This window comes from Colobus angolensis, unplaced genomic scaffold (assembly GCF_000951035.1).
Source record: "Colobus angolensis palliatus isolate OR3802 unplaced genomic scaffold, Cang.pa_1.0 Scaffold139, whole genome shotgun sequence".
NCBI lineage: Eukaryota > Metazoa > Chordata > Mammalia > Primates > Cercopithecidae > Colobus > Colobus angolensis.
In genome coordinates this window covers 1858512-1884536 of record NW_012114477.1, presented here as the reverse complement: position 1 = coordinate 1884536, position 26025 = coordinate 1858512, and the positions used below count along the sequence as shown (strand labels likewise).

The window sequence follows — 26025 nt, the reverse complement described above, 5'->3', positions numbered from 1 at the left end:
ATCCCTAGATACCAGAATGAGGGGAACACATTCTAGAATGAGGGGAACTCTCTGGATACTAGACAGATAAGAATTATGCGTCATAAATACAGGGTCACATTTATAGATCTCAGCAACCCCAAGAGACGAAAGACAAAAGCATGATGACAATGATAACGGTTAACACTGATTATGCACTTCTTCCGTGCTGGGAACTTAACATTATTTCATCCAGTCTTTACAACTACCTTCTGGTAGTTACTAAAATCATTTCCATTTTGGAGATGTGGAAATCAAGGCTCAGAGTGAGGGTTAAGTTACAACTTGTGTAGATTCCCAATGGCTTTTTAATGGATCTCCCTTAGTGCCTCTGACACTTACAGATTCCCTGACCATTGAAAACGTACCACTAGTATAACAGAAATTATCAAATTCTGGCAAATACCATGAATAGGGAGTCACACAATTGCCAATGATGCAACAGGGCATAAAAGGTACAGAATGGTGATCTAGGAGTCACTGGATTAAGAGTTAAAACCTGCTACATCTCCATACCTTACACACTGCTATAACTAGCACTGAATCAGGTATTCCAGAAATGGCAGACGTTGCGCTGTTTCTCCTACAACTATTATGTGTGTTTCTCTGCCCAAGTTTCTCAACTATATAAAATAAAGCAGCTGAACTTACACCACACGAAGGTTGTAAAGATTAAATGTAACCTTGTACAGAACCTAGTACCAAGGAAAAGTTTATTTTCCCCTAGTCAGTCTGGTGCAGACAGGAAGTAAATACTGCAATAATTCAGAGGGAAAATATCACCATTAGACAAATAAGGAAAAGTTTCAAAGACATCATGGGATTTGCATTTAGCTTTGAATAGACTTTGGAATTCGTACTGGTAAGGCAGGTTTCTGCTGAAGGATAAGTGTGGGAATGGCTCACAGAGACCTTTTGAGAGAGAGACTGTGGAACTACCAGGCACCTCTTCTATAAGAACATTCTTCCACACAACCCTGGGTAAGTGGGTCCACAATAAGATTTCTTCTTCCTTTCAGCCATAATAATTATATGTTTGTTTCCTATTACTTCCTTGCATTTCAGCAGTATAAAAATTTCCAACTATTACTGTTCCCTAATGCTACCCTCAGAGCCTCCACCAGGACAGTAACTGGCAAAGAGGGCCTGCTAAACATGTTTACAGAAGACAGTGGTAAGATCAAGTCCAAAGGTTCCTAATTTCCTGTATGCCATATTATCAGCTATCTTCTTACTCTTTATTTCCCTCCACAGCAGCGAGTGGATGGCTTAATTATTATTAGTTATTCTTGACTGCACTAGTTATTTCTGAGATCACAGTAATTCACAGAAATTCAGTCAGGCAGTAGCTCAATTTATAAGAGTAGCTGGATCTACCATTATCTGGATAAAATGAACAATCAACAGGCAAATGGGCAGAAACAACCAGTACCCTACCAGTCTAATAAGTTACTGTTTAACACAGGGGTGAAAATGGAAAAAAACTGCAGTTCTGCAACCTGCAGAAATATAAAATTCACATTATTTCTAAGAATTAAACCTATTCTAGAATTTCAATCATTAGTCAATAATAAAAGACAAAGCAGTATCAGTTAAAAATTAGGCCAGATATGGTATATATTCCAAGTTCCTAAAAAGTTAGAAATCGGTACAACTCAGAGTATCAAACTACTTTTGCTGCCTGTTATAAGATGAGTTAGGAGTTCCTACAGGAAGGATTTGAGCCCAAACATAAGCCCACCACATAATGTAGCATTGTCTTCTAATGTTTATACTTGAAAAGTAATAATTTCAAGAAAATACAATATTTAATTCACCTCTGGGTCTCAACCTCATGCCCCTTTACTCCCTATAAAAGTATTGTCAGCTAGAGCTACTACGCATTGGAATAAGATGTACTATTTTAGAAGTTACAGCACCAGTGGAGGTAGCCACCATCTGGGCTGCTCTTTGGCATGGTGTCCTTCTTCAGAAGACCAGTGTGAAATCTCAAAAGGCTTCCCCTCCAACTAAGATTGAGTTCTAAAGTCTGAAGCTAGAAATCTGGAAAAGGGTGGGGACATTTTCTAAATCTATTAAAGCAAATTTACATCAAGCAGGCTGAATTTGTTAATTTCTAAGTGGTATATATCACTTTCTGGGTAGTATAGATTGGAAATTTGTCCCTGCGCAAATCTCATGCTGAAATGCAATCCCCAATATTGAAATGCAAATCCCTAATGTTAGAGGTAAAGCCTCTAACAGGTGTTTGGATCATGAGTGCAGATCCTCATGAATGGCTTGAGCCATCCCCTTGGTGATAAGTGAGCTCCCATTCTGAGTTCACATGAGATCTGGTTGTATAAAAGTGCCTGGCACACTTCCCTGCCCCACTTCCGCCATGTGAGACGTCTGCTCCTCCTTTGCCTACCATGACTGTAAGCTTTCTGAAGCCTCCCCAAAAGCAGACACCAGCACTATGCTTCCTGTGCTGTGTGTAGAACTGTGAGCCAATTAAACCTCTTTTTTTTTTTTTGAGAGGGAGTCTCGCTCTGTTGCCCAGGCTGGAGTGCAATGTTGCAATCTCGGCTCACTGCAAGCTCTGCCTCCCCGGTTCAAGTGATTCTCCTGCCTCAGCCTCCTGAGTAGCTGGGATTACACACGCAAGCAGCACCGCGCCCAGCTAATTTTTGTATTTTTAGTAGAGATGGGGCTTCACTATGTTGCCCAGGCTGGTCTTGAACTCCTGACCTCAGGTGATCCACCCCAGGGCCTCAGCCTCCCAAAGTACTGGGATTACAAGCGTGAGCCACCATGCCTGGCCCAAGTCTCTTTTCTTTATATATTACCCAATCTCAGGTTCTTTATAATAACCCAAGATTGGCCTAACATGCTAAGTATTAAAACTGGGAGAACTTTGAACTACACTCTACCCAGAGAACAAATGTGAAAATAAGATAGTTATGAATCATTTCTTATAAACCAAAGTTAAGTCTTTTTTCCTTATAGTTGATGCACAAGACGGTCCACAAAACAGTTAACACCCATGGAGAACCACTCAATGAGCTCTCTGTGGGGCTGTAACAGTAATCCTCTATCTGCATGCAACAACTAGTATCTAGACATCATTTATCGATGACCTGTGACTGGCTTCAGCACAGAAAGGTTGGTTACCAAGTAAGACCCTGTGAGTAGAAAATCTGCTGTGGGCATGTTTAAGTTTTTATGCTCTTCTCCTGTCAAATTAGCTGTAATAACTTGCCAATAACACATTAAAACTTCTTTAAGGATCTGTCATTTAGTTTAGCAGATGTCTTTAAAATGCATTATATTTCTATGGCAATTTACATTATTACCTTGACATTACCTTACTTCCATGAATAAAGTAAAGGGGTGCAGTTTATTTAAAAACAACTACTGGCTGGGCGTGGTGGTTCACGCCTGTAATCCCAGCACTTTGGGAGGCCGAGGTGGGTGAATCACTTGAAGTCAGTAGTTCGAAACCAGCCTGACCAACATGGAGAAACCCCGTCTCTATTAAAAATACAAAATTAGCCAGGCATGGTGGCGCATGCCTGTAATCCCAGTTACCCAGGAGGCTGAGGCAGGAGAATCACTTGAACCCAGGAGGCAGAGGCTGCAGTGAGCCCAGACTGTGCCACTGCACCCCAGCCTGGGCAACAAGAGCAAAACTCCATCTCAAAAAAACAAAAACAAAACCTACTTGCCACAGAAATTGCTCGCTCGTGTCCTGCTTTCCAAAAATATAACTATTGGAAGTCCAGGAATATGAGCTTGGGTGAAGGGAACTTGTTCAGTTTTTACTAAGACTAGACTTAAACTATAAACCTTCATTTAACATGGATTTTTATACTGCTTCAGGTCTCAAAAGAGAACATTACAATCCCCAAACACTAAATCACTTGTCTCTTTTAAGAGTTATTGGAGCAGCATTATGCTGAAAGTGACAGTCTGGCTCTGTTGTGTTGTTAATGCAGCACAGATTTGCTGGCCAACTGCAACTGGCTGTAAGTCCTTATCGCAAATAAAACTATTTTTGTGCCATTTCTATTTTTCACTTAAACGTCACCAGCTCTTCAAGACTCAGGACCTGTCAAGTGTTCTGTTGCCAAGACTATGCCTGTCAGAAAGGTCAGCATCCAGTACCTTCCAGTTGGGTCCCAAAGGGCCTCTCTTGGTCTTGACTGACTGGAATAATGCTGGGTCTTCATCAGCTTTGTAGTCCTGCAAAGCAAAACAAAGTCAGAGGCAGAGTAGAAAACCAGAGAATATTCTTTAACCTTGCCAGATCAGCTCTTTGCAGCTACCAAAACACATGACAGAAATCAATTAGACTCACTGTGCTTTTGTATAAAAGTAGAAAAATGCTCAGGACCTGTCCATTGTTTTCAGTTTGGTTTCCTTTGCTAAACTTTCACCTTGAGCTAAATAACTACATAATAAGAAATAATAAAAGTCTTGGACTAGCAATCCACTCTGGTTACTGGACAGCTGTCTCCAAGAACAAACCTTCCAACAGTGTTTTAATAATTTAAGCATTTTGATAAATGGATAATCACATTCAAAGAATAAAACATACCCATCCCAGTTTTGACACTACAGGGAGATGATGACACTGGACTGTTAACGCTGGCCAAAGCAACTACTGTGGCTGGGAACAAAATCAGAACTATGGATTCTGCAGCATCCCCAACCTCTTCCTACAGTTGGGTCTGTGGTGGACATCTCCATTTCGTGACTGGCCTCTCCAAACCCTCGTTCAGAGAGCCCTGGGGTACCCATGGCTTGGCTTCCTCACAGAAGGAGTGAACTCATGTCAGCCCCCCACTGTCAAAGGAGGCGAGGGAGGGGTGTCATGGGACTGCCTCAGTTATATACCACAGGGGAACAGCTCTAAAATAAAGGTTTTATTCAGGGTTCTAGTGTGTGTAAATTGTTTCCCTTAGTATATCCTTTTCCTGACAGAATGGAGGAAATGAAAAAAGAAAATCTTTTAAAATCTACCCGCTTTATAAAAGTTCTCTTGTCATTATACATACACACTCACTCTCTATCTCTCCAGAAAAAAAGATAAAATTACTTTTGAAGAGCTAGAGCCCAGATTAACAATAATAATAAGAGAGACTTACAACAGTAACTTGATTATGGTCAGTTGGTCAGTTTAAAACATTGCAAAGAAAGAGAGGTGGGGAGAGTCCCTTGCTTCTTGACTTTCTGACTCTGGGGTCTTTTACGGAATTTGTGAAGAGACCCCATACTTAGTGAAAAATGTTCAGCTATGTCAGATATGAAACCTTAACTAAAATCACTGTTCTAGAGATAAGGGCAGTACAAGCAAAAGCAAGAACTGAACATGCTCTACAGTATAATACGAACTTTCCGCAAATAAAAAAAAAAAAAAAAATGTTGAGAAGCAGCCACCCAAAACTTAACAGTTACTCAGTAAGTGCATATGCCATGTTAATTATTCCTAAAGAGAAAGTTATAAACAAATTATGTGAGGAAAGAAAAATGCTCAGTTCAGAGAGAAAACAAAACTTTAAAGAAAGACAACTGTGTAAATATGTGACCCAGAACTTGAAGCCTCTCTAAAGGTTGTCTACAAAAAGGACCAACAATAACCTAAAATTACTGAACAAGCAAATAGGTCTCGCTATACTGAGTCTTAATGCTTTAAAACATGCAATGTGGCATAGCCACAGGCATCAGCATTACCCAGGAATGACAAACTGGGATGGACAGTCTGCAAGGAGCTGGGCAACTGGACTTACTTCCTATGTCTGGGCAGAGCAGCAGAAAGCTCAGTTACTGTCAGCAAGTATGAGTTCTTAAACTTCAATTTTGAACTTCATCCTAAAAATGAATAACTCTACTTCTGATTGACAAAAGAATCAACTGTGTGTACAGATGGTTTCAAGACCTGGATTCACAATGAGAAATAAGCTACTCTATTAACATAAATTAACCTGCAACACCATAAAACATTTTCTTCTAGGTCAGAGGCTTGGAATTAAAACCTAAAAGCAAGCTCATTTTTTTTTTCAAAAATTGAAAGTATTTAACATTGTATCAAATAATCACTTTCAGCATCATTTCCCTCAATCAAAATCTAGTTATTGAACAGCCATAATACAGCAGGTAGCACACCAGATGTTATTAGTAAGAGGTAATTCAAGGAAACAGATGAAGTAAAGGAGAACCAACACAGTTCTGGCTCCTAAAGAATCAGTCTAGTTAGGATAAAGAAAGAGGCAAACAAAGAACAGGTAACTCAAACACCAGGAAGTACCTGCCAACAGAGAATGGAGACAATTACTGTCAGAATCAAAACCAAACAAAATCAGCAAAGGAAACGCACTTTTAAAATGGATTTTAAAATCATGTTTAACAGGAGAAAAATCTGAACTATGGATTCACAGAATCATAGAAGTGAAATGAACCTTAAAGACCACCCAAGCTCCTTCATTTGAAAGATGCTAAAACCACAGTCTGACAAGGACGTGGTAGGGCTCACCTACCCCAGCACTTCAACTCAAGCCTCCTTAGCCTCGGTCCTGGGCACATTCTGGTACACCACACAGGATGATGGCAAAAGGTGTCAACAAATGCCAGATAATCAAACCACGTTTCAAAAATACCAAGAAGCTGCAGCACTAGAGATATCAAAGTGGATTTTCCTATGAAGCACAACTGTGTGTATGTAAAATATCATACACATATACATATGTATATAGGAAATGAAGTCTTCCCCTCTCTTTTTCTCCTCTTGAATACAAAGCAGAAAAATATTAAAGATATTATACTGAAAACGTAACAAAACCCAATTATTAACAATAGCACTTTAACCTTGAAAGATGAGAATAATGAATCTTGTCAAAACCTAGGAATTTCTGTTTTACATTAGTTTGAATACGAAGAATATGTAAATGTTTAATCAGCTGAATTAAGTGGCAAGATATTAAGAAGCAGGAAGTAGCTTTTTAACAACCTCAGTTTTGTATTTCCACAACAAACACCTAATTTTTTGAACAGTATCTTCTTTGCTACATTTTCACTGTTGGGTATCTAGTTTGGTCTTGCTATATCTGAAAACTGAACGATTTATGTCCGTATCACAATGAACAAATATATTCCTTCATGTATGACAGTTTCAGCATACAGAATGCAACCTCAGCTACCAATTATAGCTGCAAATGAGCAATAGTGTGGAATGAGACAGCCTGCTGGCTTTGTTAGTATTCTGTCTCCTTTGGGATCCCATGGGGAAAGGGGAGGCTCTGATGAAGAGAAGCCCTTGGCTCATGGTTTATTGTGCTTGCCACCAGCTGCAGACTTCTCATCTCATTAGTTCTTTTAGAATACTGTGGGTGAAGACAGCTGTAGCCTACTTGAGTCTTCAGCTCCTGGGTATTCTGAAGGCTGAATTTGCTATGCACTTTCTGTAATCCTTGGGAAAAAAAGAGAGCAAATTCACCAGGCTAAGGAAATGCATTTTTAAAATAGGTTTTAAAATCATGTTTAAAAGTAGAAAAATCTTATTGCTAAGGTGCATTGTGTTTAAAATTTTTTATGATTCAATTTTAATTATCTGTATAATGCCCAGAGGCCTGGCCAGGATAAGGGCTTAGTAAAACCATCATTATCAAGTTAGGCGTAATATCCCTAGACACTACTTGCTCCACCAATAATAGTGCCTGAACAACGAAAAAATACAATGGTATCAGCATAAGGTATATTCGGATTAGTGTTAATACAACTCTATTTAATTGAAAACTCTTATTTAAGAAAAACAGGCAGGATACCCTTTGGAGAACAAAATAAAATATAATATGGTAAATAAATGGATTACTGAGGCTCCACACTGGAGCCACAGAATACACTCATTAATTTCTTATAAATAACTGTTTTCTGTCACTGGAATACTAAAGTTGTGCTACCTCTTGGGTGTACATCTGTTGCTCACTACAGATCTCAACAGAAACTCTCAATAGAAACCAGATTCATTTCGAATACAAAGAATATTAGTTTTGTGAATCTTTGAACATAGTGGCTGCCCCCAAAAATGAAAGTACAAAATCTGTCTGTGCTGAGCCAAACTAAATGTCCCTGAGCCCAGATTTAACTCCTAATTATGAATGGGGAAGTGAGTAGGAGGTGGGGGGCAGGCTGGTAGAGTTTCTTGACAGCTTGTGGAAAAATTGAGATGAGCTCCAGACACCAGAAATTGCTTAAATAACCAAGCATGGGTTACCAGAGGTGAGGCAAAGTGTAAACTAAGGAAAAAGAGTACCCAAACCACAAGCATTAGCAACTTCTTGGCACCTGCTTATAAAAGATCAACCCCTATTTTCCACCCTGTGGAGAGGGGGTGTTTTATTGGGTAAACATAAAAGCTTGAGAGAGAGATTAGGATCCTGCAGTCTGCTATATAAAATGCTTTCCTTTAGCATACAATGATTAATTAGGTATCTATTAAAATAGCTCAAAGATAATCATTAAGTTTAAATGCATGGGTATTGCAGCTCAACTTAGCAAGGTTTATTTCCTCTAATCACATCCTAAAAATAAAGCCCAGGATGGAGGATAAAGCTGAATTAAATATGAAGATAAATAACAATCATCATTGATTAGCACTGCCCTGAATTTTCCAGTATTGGGGCACCTAAATGAGCTCCTGGATCCTATCACTGTTGACCCTAATGCCAAAACGAGTAACTCGAGCTGACAAAATTCAAGCGAGACTCCAAAGAGTAAGCCCATTTTTAAAAAAATGTTTGCATTAAATTTTGCAAAAGCAAATAACAGAGGTGTAAAGAGAAATAACATTTACTAACTTGTTTAAGAAACTGATTTCAACAGTTATTTTCAAATAAGCAGCTTTCTTTTCTATTTTTAATTACATCTCCCTAGTGACTCCTCAACCTTTCAGGTTCCCACAGAGTACCATTAATATAGTATAAGTAAATCTCATTAATTCAGGTCCTACCACCTTGGAATACATAATCATTCGGACAGGGGCTGGGCTGAAGTTTATCTTTGCATGATCTATGAAAAAAACATTTGCTACACAAATTAATAGAGTAACAAGATCTCAGGAGGGCTGTTTAAACAGTTCAGAAGTGTTTTAGAGCAATTCAGAAGCATTCATTTGCATATAATTATTATGCTAATTACAAATCATTCTTATCTATTCATTAAAGCAGATTCCCAAAGGACCACTAATTGTCAATAACTTGTTGGCCTAGTTTCTGTTACTGAATGTACCTCAGAGGGACAAAACTGCATTAAAAAATATTCTATAATTCAGCCCTCTCATTAAACCTTACTGGCTTGCCACCAATGAATCCTAAAAGCTGAATTTTAAACAACTGTATTGAGAACTGAGAAATGCAGTCAAATCTACACCCCTGAACAGAACACTTTTACACTTTTTTTGGGTAATCTTTTTGATCTCACAGAGACCCTCCATAGTGTCCTGAGATAGTGGGGGTGAGCCTGGCATGTGCGTGGTGGGGAGGGTGGCAGGGGTTGTCAATAGCTCTACGCTGTGTTGCCACTGTGATCCACATGAGGTTGCTCCATCTACAGTACCGCTAGGCTAGAGGACAACTAATCACTCACTCCATTCTTTCTGATCTTATCCTTATCACCAACATTGTCATGTTTATGAAGGCAGACCCCTAAAGCCTTTGGAAGGATACAAATTAATAGAGAAAGAAATCAGAATGTCAGCCCTGAAAAAAAGTTACAACCAGATGGCTATGTGACACACTCCATATCCTACAACACAGCAAGGAAACCAAATAGCTGTGCTCCGAGATAAGATGGGAAAGTGAGGCCCAACGGAGCAAGCTCTTGAGATTCCTGTATAGCCCAGAGCTACAGGAGCTAGTGAGCTGCCTTAAGCCGCTGCCCATGGGCTACACCCCAGCACTCTCCTCAGGGGAGATGGGTTACTGCTTTGGGCAGTTCATGCACAAATATACAATATATTTATTATTGTAATATTGTATTTATTACTAGTATATGTTTATATATTATAGCTCTTAAAAATGAAGGTATTTCAAACTCTATACACCAATGAAATGAGTTTTAACAAACAAGTTGATTCCATAAAGGTACTTGTTAAACATTATATATTTTAAAATTATACTGCATATATCTGAAATGTAAGTGATACGTTTAGAAAAGTTTTACTTACAAAAATGCATGTTTCCTTAAATGATAGTAAATCACTGACCAAATTATATCAATTTCCTTAAACTGAAATGGGGGAAAACACCCTATTAGAAATTCATAGTGAGCCCTCTCTCACTCTGAATGTTAGTTCATGATTTCGCCTGCAGCTTCTAAGTCCCAAGATTCCATTTAATTCATTAGCATTCAGTTAACAAATATTAATTATGAAAAAGTGAAAATATGAAAAAAAGTAAACTTTTTTTACAGTAAGAACAAAATCCAATAAACAAAATCATTTCTGCTACCATTTTGAAGCACACACTTATGTGGCAGGCACCCACATTCTTCCAGTTAAGGCTCAAAAACTTGAAAAAAAGGTACTGGACTATCACCACCACTAGGGGCAAGGATGTGAAATTCTTTGCCAGAGTCCACCATCGCTTAGCAGAAGAACTCCTGAGGACTCAGATGCCACCCTGTCTGACACCAAAGCCAATCATGATCCTTTATTGCAAAAATGCGATTTACACTCTACCATTTGATTATACTCAAGTACCTGAAGGGATGCTTGCTCCCTCTCAGCCTAGAGAGCCTTCCCTTAAAAAGAGTTTACACTGAAAAGGGGCTTTTATAAGAAATATAAAAACTTTAAAAACTTGACTTGGAGCTGTTTATACTTATTTCTTTAAAAATATCTGCCATGAGCTGCTCAAAAACATTTTCTGGCTCTCAGAGAATTTCATCCCCCATCCAAGGAACTAGAGCAAATCCTATTCACACCCCCATCATCTCCATTACCCTCCCCGCTCTTTTTACTTTTAAAACATGGAAGAAATTAGGAATAAACCTTAAATTAATAATGGGTTCTAGTGAAAAAGCATTTTGTACAAAACATGCTTGTACACATCTTTTTTTTTTTTTTTTTTCTGAGACAGAGCTTCCCTCTTGTTGTCCAGGCTAGAGTGCAATGGCGTGATCTCAGCTCACTGCAACTTCCGCCTCCCTGGTTCAAGCAATTCTCCTGCCTCAGCTTCCCGAGTAGCTGGGATTACAGGAATGTGCCACCACACTCAGCTAATTTTGCATTTTTAGTAGAGACGGGGTTTCTCCATGTTGGTCAGGATGGTCTCAAACTTCCAACTTAGGTGATCTACCTGCCTCAGCATCCCAAAGTGCTGGGATCACAGGCGTGAGCCACTGCATCCAGTTAATAAAATTTTAAAATCCTTGCTAATGTTTAAAGCAAGCACAACATGAGCAATATGTTGTTTTCCCACAAGAGGGCACTGCTATCCAACCATGCCTTCAAATATAGTGGACATTCTCTAAATCTACTACTGGAAATGATCTGAAAGTGTGTGACCATGTAAGGCAGTAGAATAATGTAGGAAACATTTTCACATTTCTTTTTAATAGAAACCATGCCTACATTTATTTATATCTTCTTTGAAGATGGGGGGAAAAAATCTCTAACTTACTACAAAAGACCTTGACAACAGTCTGTTTCACAGTGCAATAAAGGCGAGATGAGACAAGCGTTTGACAAACAGAAATTTCTTAAGCATAAGCAAAATCACTGCTACCTCAAAACGCGTATTTGAGGTGCTTTCCCCCTAAGTTCAGGAAAGCTATTATCACATGCATTCATCTCGAGTTAGGAGTTGGGTCACAATTCTCATGTTTTTAGTATGCATACATCTTAATAAAGAGTTTTTGGATCACATACCTTAGTGATAAGTAACACATTTGTAAGACAGAAATGAATGTCTAGGTTCATTTTAACAGCAAAAGGACATGGTACTCTACCGAGATCAAGTGTGTGTCTGCTCATGCCGAAGAAAACAACCAAAGCAGCATTTGGCAACCATAGGTCCGGCTAGGACTGGCTGGATCTCAGCCACAGACTTCTAATAAACAAAAGCTCTTTTCAGTCTAAAGAGCTGGGTAGCCACTGCACAGCTCCAAGAAGCAGAAAGCCCTTCTTAGGAAATAAGCAGCAGCAGTTGGAACAAATGTAACATCTAAAACACAGGAGTTTCTTGAAAGCTGTGAGGGAGAACCAAAGGACTGCTGACCATTTAGGGTATCATCTACCAAAAATTAATTTGGAGGATGTATTAGGCTCACCCATAAGAAAATGTCATATTTGGAGCTCAAAAGCTTACAAATATTAACCACTTCACATGGCTTCAACCAATATTTAACTCTTTCTGGTCATGTTCCATCATTCTTTTTAATTTTGAAAAGAAAAAAGTTTTAATATTATAAAGATTATTTAGAGAGTACAATTAGAAAGTGTTTCTAAAGACAGTGCAGTAAAGCACGTGTTACCAAGACTATCTACTCAAGTATGCAACACCTGGGCACTGTCTCGGAGACTGTATGATCAAAAGAAAAGATACACCAAATCCTTCTGAGAGCACAAGAAACAAGCACTGCTTAAGGTTTGACCAAAACTTACATGCCCCGAAGATTCAATCCAAATAAATTAAACCCAGTTTCATCAGTTTGCCAACTTTTAGAAAATAGTATGTTTAAAAAGAGCAAAATATCTTTTTTTTAAACAATAAAAACAAGAAGTGTCAGGTTGCTCACTAAAAAACTCAAATAATGGAATGGTATGTTCAAAGTAAAAAGAACTAATGTACAGAAAAGCAAATCATTTATGTTCATTCCCAAAGGCAACTGATATTTCAAAAAAACAGGTACTGGCTTAGTATATTCCTGCCCTCAACTAAAACAGGACACTGTTCTTCCTACCAAGACATACTCACGAAATAAAGAACAAGCAAAAAGTACAAACTTTAAAAACCAATTCATTTTCTTTGACATCGCAATCCTTAAAAATATTCACCTGAGACTTCTACAAGCTGCTCAGAAACAGTTTAGATGAGCCCAACAATCCCATTGTTGAGTCCTTTGACAAGCAATTAAAATGGCTGTTCATTTAGTAAATTGCAAAACTCCAAAACTCGTGGCTCTGATTAGTCTTTGAACTTTGACTATGGCTGCAGCCTGGTGCCCAGCGCTGGTCTGTATCAGCTGTAAGGAAAAAAAACCCTTTGGTGAAGGAGCACTCACATACTACACAACCAACAGTTGGAACTTGTAAGTCACTTTGACACACTTTAGCATGTCCGTGATTAAGAATCTCACACTCTCTTTAGACAGATACAATTGTTCCTTTAACTGGAGAAAGATTCACCACAGCAACACGGAACAAATAGTAAGTTCCAATGTTTATTAAATGAACAAATGAGAAAACGTATGAGTGGTGTTCCCTGTAAGTACCCACACCAAAACACATCTTTGGGTGTCCAATCCTTTTACTCTATTGCACGTATGCGAACTTCAAAATACATCAGAGGTCAGCAGTTGTGGGAGGAGGTGACCAAGACTACTGATAAAAACTGAGGTTTCAGGGGACTAGAGAAGACGGATGGAAGAACAGGTGCTGCCTGCTTCCTTCAAGTAAATTAAGAATGCTCTTAACATATTGTAAAGGAAGAAACATCACATAGCAAAAGTTGTTCTAGAATGACAAAAATAAAATCAGCAGCTCTGCATTAGAGTCCTGGCTCCCCTTCCACTGCTTACATGGCTGAGGAGTTACAGCAGTTCCCTGGGCTACAAATTCTTTAACAGTATAAATAAAGATTGAGGGGAACACTGTTGTACCATGCATGGCCTCCAACTGAGATTCCTTCTGCTTCCAAAATCCTAGAAGAGTGCCTGCGCTACAATCTTCACCATTAATAATGTATACTAGAATGCAGCTTCTCAAAGGTGGGCATGCACAGGAATTGCCTGGAGGGCTAGAAAGAGCCCTGAGCCCTACTCCAAAGATTCTAAACAGGGAGGGGGCAACAAATTTGCATTCCTAATAAGCTGCCTGTGGGCAGACCACACTTGAATGCAAAGGGACTCAGGGTTTTGGCTTGAGTCCTAATAAAGGCTTTGACAGGCAAGCTCTGAAGTTAGCCAAAAATGCTCCCCAGTGACCCTCAGGGGCTCTAAAAAGAACCACCTCTTAACTTCCGTGCAATCTTCAGAGAACTGGACTAGTGGACAGACCCAGCCCACAACTCCGACTCATGCATGTACAGACCTGCCTAATGACTGTGGTCTCCAAAGGAGACCAAACTGGGGACACGACCGGGGAGGTGTGAGTGAGCTGGACTCAGCAGAGGTGTTGCAAAGGAGGCTGAGCTGATTATCAGCAGCCTCATCCTCCCACTTGGGAGTGCCTGCGTCCTCTGGGGTATTAAGGAAAAAAATGTGACTAGTGAGTGGACCCACAGCTTTGCCACAGAAGCTGGTGCTGAAAAAGCTGCTTGCATGAAGTGTTTCTGCTGGAAAGAGATGTTGCAGACTGGTCCAGAGTCTCAACAGCAGCAACAATCCAAGGACCACAGTGTAGGGAGGGAAGGCTGGCTGCCTGGGGCAGGCAGGGGGGCTGCAGAAGGGATGTAGCACCCTTGAAGCCCATAATTGTGTCCCCATTACCCCCTAGGGGGGGACATTTGCAAATGAGGAAAGGTACCAGAAAAAAGGATGGAGATTTTGGGTAAATATGACAGTGGAAATTATATTCATGGGCAGGTAAGGAAGAGGCACATGAGAGTAACAACTCGGGTGAAGTTAAAAAGGACAAAAAGATGGACGTGATATGAATGAACTCTGAGCTTTATCTTAGGAACACCACAAACTTACTGTGATAGCCCACAAAACAGGGGCCCCTCCTACACTACAGGGAAGTTCCCTATCAATCAGAGCATACCCTGCACATTCTGTGACCCAAAACCAATATGGCATATGAGTTTCTAGCTTGTGTCTCTTCCTTTCAGGAACATCATCCTTGGTGATGCTGAAATGCTATGGTCATGGCACTGTGGTCACACAATGCTAATGCTTGATCTTGAACCATCTCATTTAGGAAAAATTTCACCATGAATTGAAGCATTACACTCAAACATGCTGAAAGATGAGGGGAAAAATTTCATTCCCTCTTTTAAATTTGCTTCATTTTAATATTAAATAGATCCAGATTTTTAAACTGCAAGTCCCAAACAATTTAATGCTTTTATATCATTAATATTTCCTCATTATTAACATGTAAAAAACACTCAGATGTTAAGATGCATCACTTTTAGGCATGTAAGCCTTAAAATTTTGAATTAAACATTGTTTCTACTTAAAAAGTACCTTGAAAATTATACAAATAAAGTCACATAGTATGTACTATAGAGGAAGGCTGATATAATCCTTTCTTGTTACACATAAATATCTAAAAATGTGGTTCCAATTTCTTTTTTTTTCCTAAACCATGCTCATTTTCTTTCAAATTACTTCCAAAAACGAAGGTCTCTCTGATGTTAATCATGTGTATACTTCAGCTTACACTTTAAAGAGTCTTCCTCTCCCGGGAAGTGACTTTTGTATACAAATCATGGAAAGCTACTTAGACAAAGTGCTGGAGATGATTAAAAAGAGCCAGATTCAAATTTATACCTTAAAAAAAAAAAAAGCAGAAGCAGATGTCAACTGACTCATTTGTGTATATTTTGGAAATGTGCTGAAGATATGCATGTGCATTTCATCAGGACATTTAAGGAATCCTAAACTTTTTACAGTGGTTGTGTATCAGAGACAACTTTAGAAATTAAAAAACTTTAAAACTTACACTGCGGTGTTTTATGCTGGATACTCCTGGCTCTTACCACAATTTGATCTAACCAAAACACTTTTTAATCTGACCAAAATGGTATTTGCTCATTTAGAAACAATATTCAGAAATTTTATTTTCTTGAGACAGTCTGTCGCCCAGGCTGGAGTACAGTGGCATGATCATAGCTCACCGTAGCCTCAAACTCCTGAACTCAAGCAATCTTCCTGCCTCAGCCTCTCAAAATGCTGGAATTGCAGGTGTGAGCCACTGTGTCTGGCCAAAATTTTTAGAATTTAAGGCACATAATATATATCTTATCTAGAATTACTAAAGAAAGAATTAAAGTAGCATTTTATTTTTTCATCTACTATTTGAACAACAAAAACTTCAACTCCTCCCAAAAGCCTTTTCTTCTTCTTTTTTTTTAATACTAGAGAGAAAAAACATCTGATCTACCAAACCTTTATGGAAGAGCTTACTCCACGCCATGCATCCTGCATCTTGCTAGGTCCTGGAAACAGAAATGATGAGTATAGTACAATCCTGACCACCAAGAGGCATCTAGCTTACTGAGGAAGACTTTTAGAAGCGATGCCTGGGTTTAAAACAAGGGGGTCTGAGGATGGAGAGAGTGTGAGGTGTGTCCTGCTGGAGCACAGTGTACTCTGTGACCGCTGGGATGACAGGCAGGACTCTTCCTTCTTAAAGGATATAATACCTTAATAACACTTCGCTACAATGCCACTTTCTCTTGAAACAGGAAATCCGTTTCCCACAGTAGGTAGATACATTCTAAAGGAACAAAAGATATTAAGTGGGGACATTATGCAGAAATCCCAGACTACTTGGCTTGTTTCATCAGGAAGTAATGAAGCTTCTAGAAAATTACAGAGAACAGTAGCTAAAACAATAGTCATATACAGACTTCCCACAAGCCATCAACAAAAAGCCCTAATGGCTCATACATTTAAATACATATGATTTCTGTAGCAAACAACTCTGTGACCCTGGGTCACACTGGCAGATTTTTAAAACAAATCCTTGTTCCTAGAGTTACTGTGACAATGTCACCCTCCAATTATGTAAACACATCAAAGCATCCACCCAAGTATTCAGTTACGCCATGAGTCAAATCGCATCTCTTCTCTGCATGGTGAAGTATAGTTCATAAACATTACCAAAGACAGCAAATCTATAAGAGCGGTATACAAGTCACCTGACAATCTAGCTGAGAGAGTTAAATCTTAAATCAACAATCACTCTGAATTAAAATACTTGGGGCTGCATTTGTATTAAATCCACCTGCAGTGACAGAAAGCCCCCACCAGGTGGAGTTTCAAATTCTTAGTTTCTACAACACAGCAAGGAAACCAAATAGCTGTGCTCCAAGATGAAAACATGAAACTATTTCATGTTTGTCCTAACTCTGAGGACTTGCCTACTGATTCACTCAAACTGAATAATGCTGCTGTTTTCTTTCTTTTTAAAAGCAAGTAATATGAAAGAAACTCAACCATTTAACTTGTTTTTTTTCTAAATTAGCTCACTCAAGAAAAACCAGAGGTCATTAAGTACAGAATGAAAAATCACTGATTAAATCAGACTGAGACAAAAACCTCCAGGAGTCAAGGTGCCACAGTACAAACTTTGAGGATGACTATACTTTCAGAAGGTCTTCCTAATTTTCTTTTTCCAAATCACCACGAACACATTCACGTAAGGGAGAAAAGGTCAAATCATGAATTGGGTAAGACTATAGACAGCGATTCACTTAACTTCTGGATATTCACAACTGCATAGGTAACCAGATTCTGCATGTGAGGTGTTACCACTAAACACAGGTGCACTAGAGGAACATGCATTCCCAGTAGTCACATGATCTCCCATTCAGAAGGTGCTGCCCTTGGGTCATAAAAACAGTGTTGAGAAAAACGCAGGTTCTAGCCACAGTCTCCTACCATAGGCCCAGACATGATGGTGGTCTCATGAAAGGGGATCATTCCCTGTTTACAAAGCAAGAGAGTCAGGCTCCCAGATGAGGTGCAGGATAAGAGCTGGGGCTGACTGAAGGGGTAGGATCTGGATCTGGCCATTAACCATTCCCCACAACCTGAGCCTCCACAAGCTGTCCTCTGATCCCTGGAACAAGGCACACTCAGCAAATCTAGGAAGGAGATTCTGCCCCAATATCCCCACCCACCCCACCTCCCCAGGTCTAACAGGCAACCCAATCCATAGGGTGCAGCCCCACCCCCACCCAATCCCACACCCACTTGCTGGCCTATTCACAGTTACTAAGTTCTCAATTCCAGTGTCACTCCAATCCTTAAGGAGCAAGTTTTAGGCACTAAACATTGACTGCTGGTATGGCAGATGCATTCTAAAGTGAACCCCTCCCCGCCATAAGTCACCCTCCCATTAAGTGCAAGCAGAACCTCTAACTCGCTTCTAAGTCACAGACTGTGGCAAAGGTAATGGTGGGCCATTCCCTTATTAATCAAACTAATCAGGTCACATTACCCGGCCACTAAATATGTAGTGATCTGTTATGCAGCAACAGAAAATATACAGTTGGTGAGAGGAGTTTACCCCCTGATCCACTGCACACATCTCTGTCAGACCTCAACTCTTCCATCCCATTCCTTTCCTAAGGGAAATCACTATTAACAGCATCTTATGCATTCTTCTTGATAATCCATACATAACTAAGCAAACATATTTTTCTTCTTTTTAATATAACAAATGGAAGCATGTTATACACACTTCTTTGTCTTTCTCTCTCCAGGTTGTCTTGAAAAGGATTCTCCATCAGTGCAAATAGGGCTCACTCCCTTTTAATGATTGCACTGAACTCCATCATATAAGTGTGCCATAATGTTCTTAATCAGTTCCCAATTGATAAAGAAACACTTAGACTTCTGATCTTACGTTTATACACCTGTCACTTTACAGAGGGTAGAGTCAATTCCCAGAAGCAGAATTTTGCTGGTTCAACAGGCTATTAATTGTGCACTTGTAATTCTGCTAGGCTAGTACCAGTTCTACCAATTTATATTCCCACAGGCAATGTATGGGAGTGCCTGCTTCCTCATCCCTTGCCAATCCAGGTGTTATCAAAAGGACATCAAATTGATTTTGTATTCCAGTACAAACTCTTGGCTCATAGTGTTTAGTTTCCTCATTATTCTTAAGCTCATCAGGTTCATCTGACCGATATTTATGAAGGGCCTACTCTGTAAAAAGAGAACGGGTTGCTAAACAAAGAGAACAAAACACACCAATGAAATGAGCAAAAGCTTCTGAAATTCAGCAGACAGGAAGACTGATTCCAACCTGAGAGAAATCTCCCTGGAGCAAGCAAGCTCCGACCTACCTATGAAGGACATGTCAATGTTGGACAGAGAGAAAGGAGTCCCAGAAAGGAGACGAGAACAAGTAGTGCATTGGAACAGGAAAGCACAGGGTATGGTCCATGGCAGAGCAGTGTGAGGAGAGGTAGAGAATGCTCAAGTGGCAGCTCGAAGAGTGACTGCCCCGGCAAGGCCTGAGGCCTGAGCTAGGGAAGAATCAGTCAGCTGATCTGAGAATTGGGATTTCCACTTTTGGTATTAGCTAAGTGATCATGAGAAATACTAGCTTATCTGGGCTTCAGGAGGTTAGCCCTGAAACCAAACTTTCCGTAGCTGCAGAACTGTGTTCAAAGTAAATCTTACAGTCCAAGACTAACGACAAGCAAGCACAACTGCGCTGGCAGAGGAGAACAGGAAGGAACTCAGCCCCTTATTCTAGTTGCTCCATCCTGATAACCTGAGGGAGGAGGGGGGCAAGAAATTCTTAGGATTATGTGAAGCACAGTCTAAATGCAAGGAGGCCTAGGTAGCTAAGGGTCCCTTCAGCTCGAAAAACTACTCCAATTCAATGTCAGATGGTGCACCTGCACCTTCATTTCTATTCTGCTTGCCTATGAATTCATTTATTAACAGGAATTCACTGAGTACCTACTATATTTCAGACAGCGTTATAGGATCTGGGGAGACATGGGCTAAGGTTACAAAGACTCTTCACTCTGAGATTTAATTTCTACTTGGAAGGGAGAGAGAAAAATGAAATAAATGTATAATGTGTCAGAGCAACGAGTATAAGAGGAAAAAGTGTAATGATTGTTCCACTCATCAAAACTCTACACATCCTCATGTCAGAGTCTTCCCTGCAGCCTTTTCGGCTTTGCATTCTTAAAAATCGTCTGTTCTCTTCTCTGAAATCCTATAGCACTTTGGACCATGCTATAAGCCTCTGCCACTTGTTAACTACTTTATTGTACTGGGCTTTTCTTGCTAAGACTGTAAGTCTCTTGTGGGTGCTATACAAATCCTCGACAGTTACCACAGTGCTGTATGCATAGCACTGGTACACACAGCACAGGCATTCAGTACTATTGATTGCTATGACAACATTAGCATTTTAGAACTGTAAATGTGTTCTGCCTTTTCTCTACACTGTAGACTAGAATATTCAAGTGACAAAATTACCTAAAAGGGCAGAATGAAATGAACAAATTAACTCAACAGAAAACCAAATTGGATCTGGTAAGAATTAATGACTTCCAGGTGGTCCAGGTGTTTGGGATAGAAGCTAACCTTAAAACTCTAACTAGTCAAGGCCAAAACAATGGAGCAAAACTTAAAGGGATAAGAGCATAGGGGCAGCTGTCAATGCCTGGGAAAGTGGACAGACAATGATGTGCAGAAGAAAAGAGCAGACCCAGGGTCCCTGCACCACTAGATTTCACAATCACCTCTCCCTGAAATGGGGGTCTGGTCCTAGCTCTCCTGCCACCACCCATACTGGCCTTCAACACCGCCCCACCCCCTACCCCACACCAACCCTGGAAGTTCAATGCTCTGCTCTATGCTTAAAAACTGTCAAGGGCACCTTTGCACCAAAAAGCTCCTTTCCCTTTCTTTTTGTAACAGAGAAATGTGCATACTGGAATTATTTTTTTTTCCACATCAAAAGGTCTGATAATCCTTACATATCAGTTCTTTAATTATCTCCAACTAAGAGAGCACATTAGACAAAAAGCTCCTGTGACACAAAGGTTTACAGTAGCATTAGTCACAACAGCCAAGAGGTAGAAAAAACCCAAATGTCCACCAACAGATGAATGCATGAGGCCGGGTGCAGTGGTTCACGCCTATAATCCCAGCACTTTGGGAGGCCAAGGCAGGAGGATCATGAGGTCAGGAGATCGAGACCATCCTGGCTAACATGGTGAAACCCCATCTCTACTAAAAATACAAAAAGTTATCTGGGCTTGGTGGCGGGCGCCTGTAGTCCCAGCTACTCAGGAGGATGAGGCAGGAGAATGGCATGAACCCCGGAGGCGGAGCTTGCAGTGAGCCAAGATCGTGCCACTGCACTCCAGCCTGGGCGACAGAGCAAGACTCCGTCTCAAAAAAACAACAAAAAAAACCCAGATGAATACATGAACAAAATGTGGTCTATCCACACACTGGAATATTATTCAGCCATAGAAAGGAATGAAGTACTGACACATACTATGAAGACGAATCTTGTAAATAAACGCAAAGCACAAGAAAGAAGCCAGCCACCGGAGGCCATGCGTTGCATGATTCTATTTATATGAAATATCCAGAACAGGCAAATCCCAAGAGACAGAAAACAGGTTAGCAGTTGCCAAAGGTTAGGGGGAAGGAGAATCAGGGAATGACTCTTCATGAGTACGGGCTGTCCTTCTGAGGTGATGAAAACATTTTGCAGCTAGACAGTGGTAATGGTTGCAGGACACTGTTAATGTACTAAATGCCACTGAACTGCACATTTAAAAATGGTTAAAAGGGTAAATTTTAGGTTATGTGTATTTTATCCCAATAAAAAATAGTTCCTGCAAATTCAATAAACTTTAAAATAAATTTATATCTTACTAATCTCTAAAACAATGGGAAACAGGAGCTATGAACATCAAAAAACCACATATACGCAGGTTGTGGTTAGTCCCCAAACAATGCTTGGTGTGAACACAGACTCTCGGAACTCTTGTACAAATGGAGCTAATAATAATGACAATTACAGCTAGCATTTACTGAACTACGCACTGGCTCTATGATATGATTTGGCTCTGTGTTACCACCCAAATATCATCTCAAATTGTAATTACCACATGTCAATGGAGGGACCTGTAAACCCCATGTGTCAAGGAAGGGAGGTTATTGGATCATCGGGGACAGTTTCTCCCATCCTGTTCTGGTGACAGTGAGTGAGTTCTCACAAGATCAGTTTAGGAGTTCCTCCTTCCTCCTCCTCTCTCTCCTGCCGCCATGTAAAATGTGCCTGATTCCCCTTCCACCATGACTGTAAGTTTCCCAAGGCCTCCCCAGTCATGCAGAACTGTGAGTGAATTAAACCTCTTTCCATTATAAATTACCCAGCCTTGGGTAGTATCTGTACAGCAGTGTGAAAACAGACTAATATACTCTAAGTGATATTTAATCCTATAAGATAATTACTCTCATTTTACACAAGATAATACAGGCAAAGAGAGGCTAACCAACCTGTCCAAGATTAAATAGCCAGCAGGTGGCAGAGTCTCAGAATGGAAATCTGAAGCCCACCTAGTTTCAGCCCACCTCTTAGTCAAAGCTTCATGCCTCGCAACACAGATCCTCCTCACTTGGGCTCAATCCAGTCTTTTTCACTAGCTATCCACCCCAAACATCACCATTTTCACACACAGAACTACCTACTCAGCCTTTGCACGTGCGGTGCCTTCCACCTGGAGCACCTATCTCAAGTGCTGCTGTCATGCATCCAGTGCCTCCTCTCCTCTCTGAAGTCTGTGCTGAGGTGGAGGGGATGGGAACCAGCGCCTCCAGGGTTCTTGTGCAATCTGCCCTTACACTGCTCTTTCCACCAGCATTCATGCCTGTAAACACTGCCCATTTTCGCCTGAGGACAGGAACAAAGAATTTTTATGCCTCCAGCAAAACCAAAGGTATCTTGTACTCTGCTGGTGAACAACATAAACTGCAAACCTATGGACCATAAGTCTGAGTCAGTCCAGCCATTTTGTTTGGTCATTATAGCATTTTCAAACACCAACAACATAATGGGAACGCCTTCTCCAGGGCACCTGATCCTGGTGTGGCATACTGCTGCTTGGTATTTTAGTGATGGGCAGCTCCAGGCTTGTAAGCTGTCCTGACCTAATCATTAACTGACTCACTCATTACTCCCAATTACTTCTCTTCCCATCATTCTTTCACATATAGTAAATCTTAGCTGTAAACAATACCAAGAGAAATAAAAGGGCATAACAGATATCATTTCTACAGATTAAAAAACTCTCTACATAATGTCAAAGGTGAAAAGATCCCTAAAATTGAAACAACTTCAAATCACAGCAAAACTAAAATTTAAGAACTTCTGGAACAAAAGTCCCTTATCAGTGCTCACACTTCTAAGCAGGAAGGGGGCCCTAGCAGAGCTGGCCCAGCCTGGTACTGGGTCACTGCTGGCAGTCTCAACCCCAGCGACTTCTGAGAAAAGGTCAGGGACCTTTGTTTAGGCAAGTTTACCTTCAAATTTCAACAGCAAAACCAGACATTTATTTAGTGTTTGACTTATTTCTGTTTAGCTTACAACACTGCTCAAGCTCAGGGAATAAGCACCAAAAACAGAAATGGAAGGGGATACCTGCTGAACACACTGTATTTTACCATGACAAAACAAAGGGTGCCACTCTTATTCCAAAGCTTTAGTTCTCTAGATTAGAGGAAGAGGACCAGTGCTTGTATTTACATGTGCTGTGTAAAACCAAATCAGCACTTAGCACACTATAAAAAAAGAACCACATTAAATATTCACAAACTTTGGCAAGATAAGACAGGGGTTTTTTGTTTTTTTTTTTTTTGAGACAGAGTCTCACTCTGTTGCCCAGGCTGGAGTACAGTGGCGCAATCTCGGCTCACTGCAAGCTCTGCCTCCCAGGTTCACGCCATTCTCCTGCCTCAACCTCCGGAGTAGCTGGGACTACAGGCACCCGCCACCATGCCTGGCTAAATTTTTTTGTATTTTTAGTAGAGAAGGGGTTTCACTGTGTTAGCCAGGATAGTCTCGATCTCCTGACCTCGTGATCTGCTGCCTTGGCCTCCCAAAGTGCTGGGATTACAGGCGTGAGCCACCGCACTTGGCCTTTTTTTTTTCCCAGAGACAGGATCTCACTCTGTCACCCTGGCTGGGGTGCAGTGGTATGATCACCGCTCACTGCAGCCTCAAATTTCTGGACTCAAGCAATCCTCCCATCTAAGCCTCTCCATGCAGCTGGAATTACAGGTACATGCCATCATGCCCAGCTAATTGTTTTTTTCTTTTTAGAGACAGGATCTCACTGTGTTGTCTAGGCTGGTCTCAAGCTCCTGTGCTCAAGCAATCCTCCCTCTTTGGCCTTCCAAAGTGCTGGGATTACAAGTGGAAGCCACTGTGTCCAGCCTAAGACAAGAGTCTTAATCTGGCACGAGGAATAAGTGTCTTTGTGAAAAAGAAATTTTTTTATTAAGTCAAAAGCCAGGAGTAGAAATATTTACATCTTAATAGGATTCAAAATAGAAAGCTAAACAACTATTAAATTAAAATACTCTACACCCACTTCTGGAATCTAAAAGAAAATTTTAAAAAAGATACTCTACACCAACTATTTTCCACAAATAACAACTGTGGCTGAGTTACTAAATACTTGCATGCAAATTAAATTTTTGCTTTCTTAATCACATTTGAAAAGTAAAAGGGATCTATATTATTTAAAGAAGCTTGAAGGAGAATTATTTTGTAAACAATGTGTTTTGTTTTGTTTTTCAGTGAAAACAACTTACATTTCCCAGGTATATTGGGACTTCCTAACGGGATCACTTGTACAAAGGCAAAATCCACACAGAAAACAAATCACCTTCTCTCTTACTCTGGTCTCTTTGCTGCAAAGACCTACTAGACTACACTCCAAGCTCATTTCGGCATAGAAATGTAGGCCGTAAAAGAAAGAAAGGAAATAATTTTAACTTAATCCTAAATGTGATAGTAGAAAATAATTTTTAACTGTAAAAGGGAACTGGTTAAATGTCATTCAGTAATACTTACTGCTGGTTCAACTTGACTTCTATCTGCAATATCTATATGGACAATTTCAACAGTTTTCCATGTGTTTGGATCTAAACCATGTACCTACCAATGACAAAGAGAAAAGAAATAAAACAAAGTGTAGATTATTCTGTTATGCTTACATACATAATCTTTATCTTGAGTCACTCAGGGTACATTATAGAGAATTAAAAGACCCAAATTATTATTTCATTATATTAGCTGTCTGATATTTTGCAGGATCTAGAAATCTTTTATTACCACTTATAACCCCAAATAATAAGGAAGGAGAGAATAAGGATGCTGCCAAATAAATAGAAACCTGTCAATGTTGTTTTCTGATAGTCCTCACAGATGATTTATTTAACAAAATATACCAGACCTATGTTTAACCCAAATGATACACAACAAAGTACTTGTAACTTTTGTAACCAACAAAGTTCTATACAAACATAAGGTGACATTACAAGTAGAATTCAAATGATGCACTGTATGGTCTAAAATCTCTCCAAAATTCGATTATCCTAAAGCTATTCAGTTTCAGTATGATGCCAACTCCTCTCTATTGCATGTTCATCCATCATTTATTTCTGAAATGCCATCTATGAACTAATTAGGAATTGTTTGAAAACTGCCAAAGACATGCCCATTTAAAAGCTGAAAATAGCAGATTAAATCATGTAGATTAATGCACACCAAATCATCTCATCTAGATTACAAATTATAGAAGATTACTATAAAAAACAACAAAAAGGCTGGGTGCAGTGGCTCACACCTGTAATCCCAGCACTTTGGGAGGCTGAGGCAGGTGGATCACCTGAGGTCAGGAGTTCAAGACCAGCCTGGCCGACATGGTGAAACTCCATCTCTACTGAAGATACAAAAGTTAGCCAGGTATGGTGGTGCATGCCTGCAGTCCCAGCTACTTGGGAGGCTGAGGCAGGAGAATTACTTGAATCCAGGAGGCAGAGGTTGCACTGAGCAGACAGCGCGTGATTGTACCCCAGCCT

General features: G+C 40.1%; 1 protein-coding gene across 4 annotated transcripts in view; it reads right to left on the bottom strand.

Moving 5' to 3' along the window:
* PITPNB (phosphatidylinositol transfer protein, beta) overlaps positions 1-26025 on the bottom strand; it is a 112100-nt gene that overhangs the window by 62848 nt on the left and 23227 nt on the right. For all 4 annotated transcript variants that reach the window (XM_011934833.1, XM_011934832.1, XM_011934829.1 and 1 more), the window contains exons 7-8: positions 25016-25099; positions 4165-4242 (exon numbers count right to left, since the gene is read on the bottom strand). In XM_011934833.1, coding sequence (XP_011790223.1) covers positions 4165-4242; positions 25016-25099 — 162 coding nt within the window. The remainder of the gene's footprint in view (positions 1-4164; positions 4243-25015; positions 25100-26025) is intronic.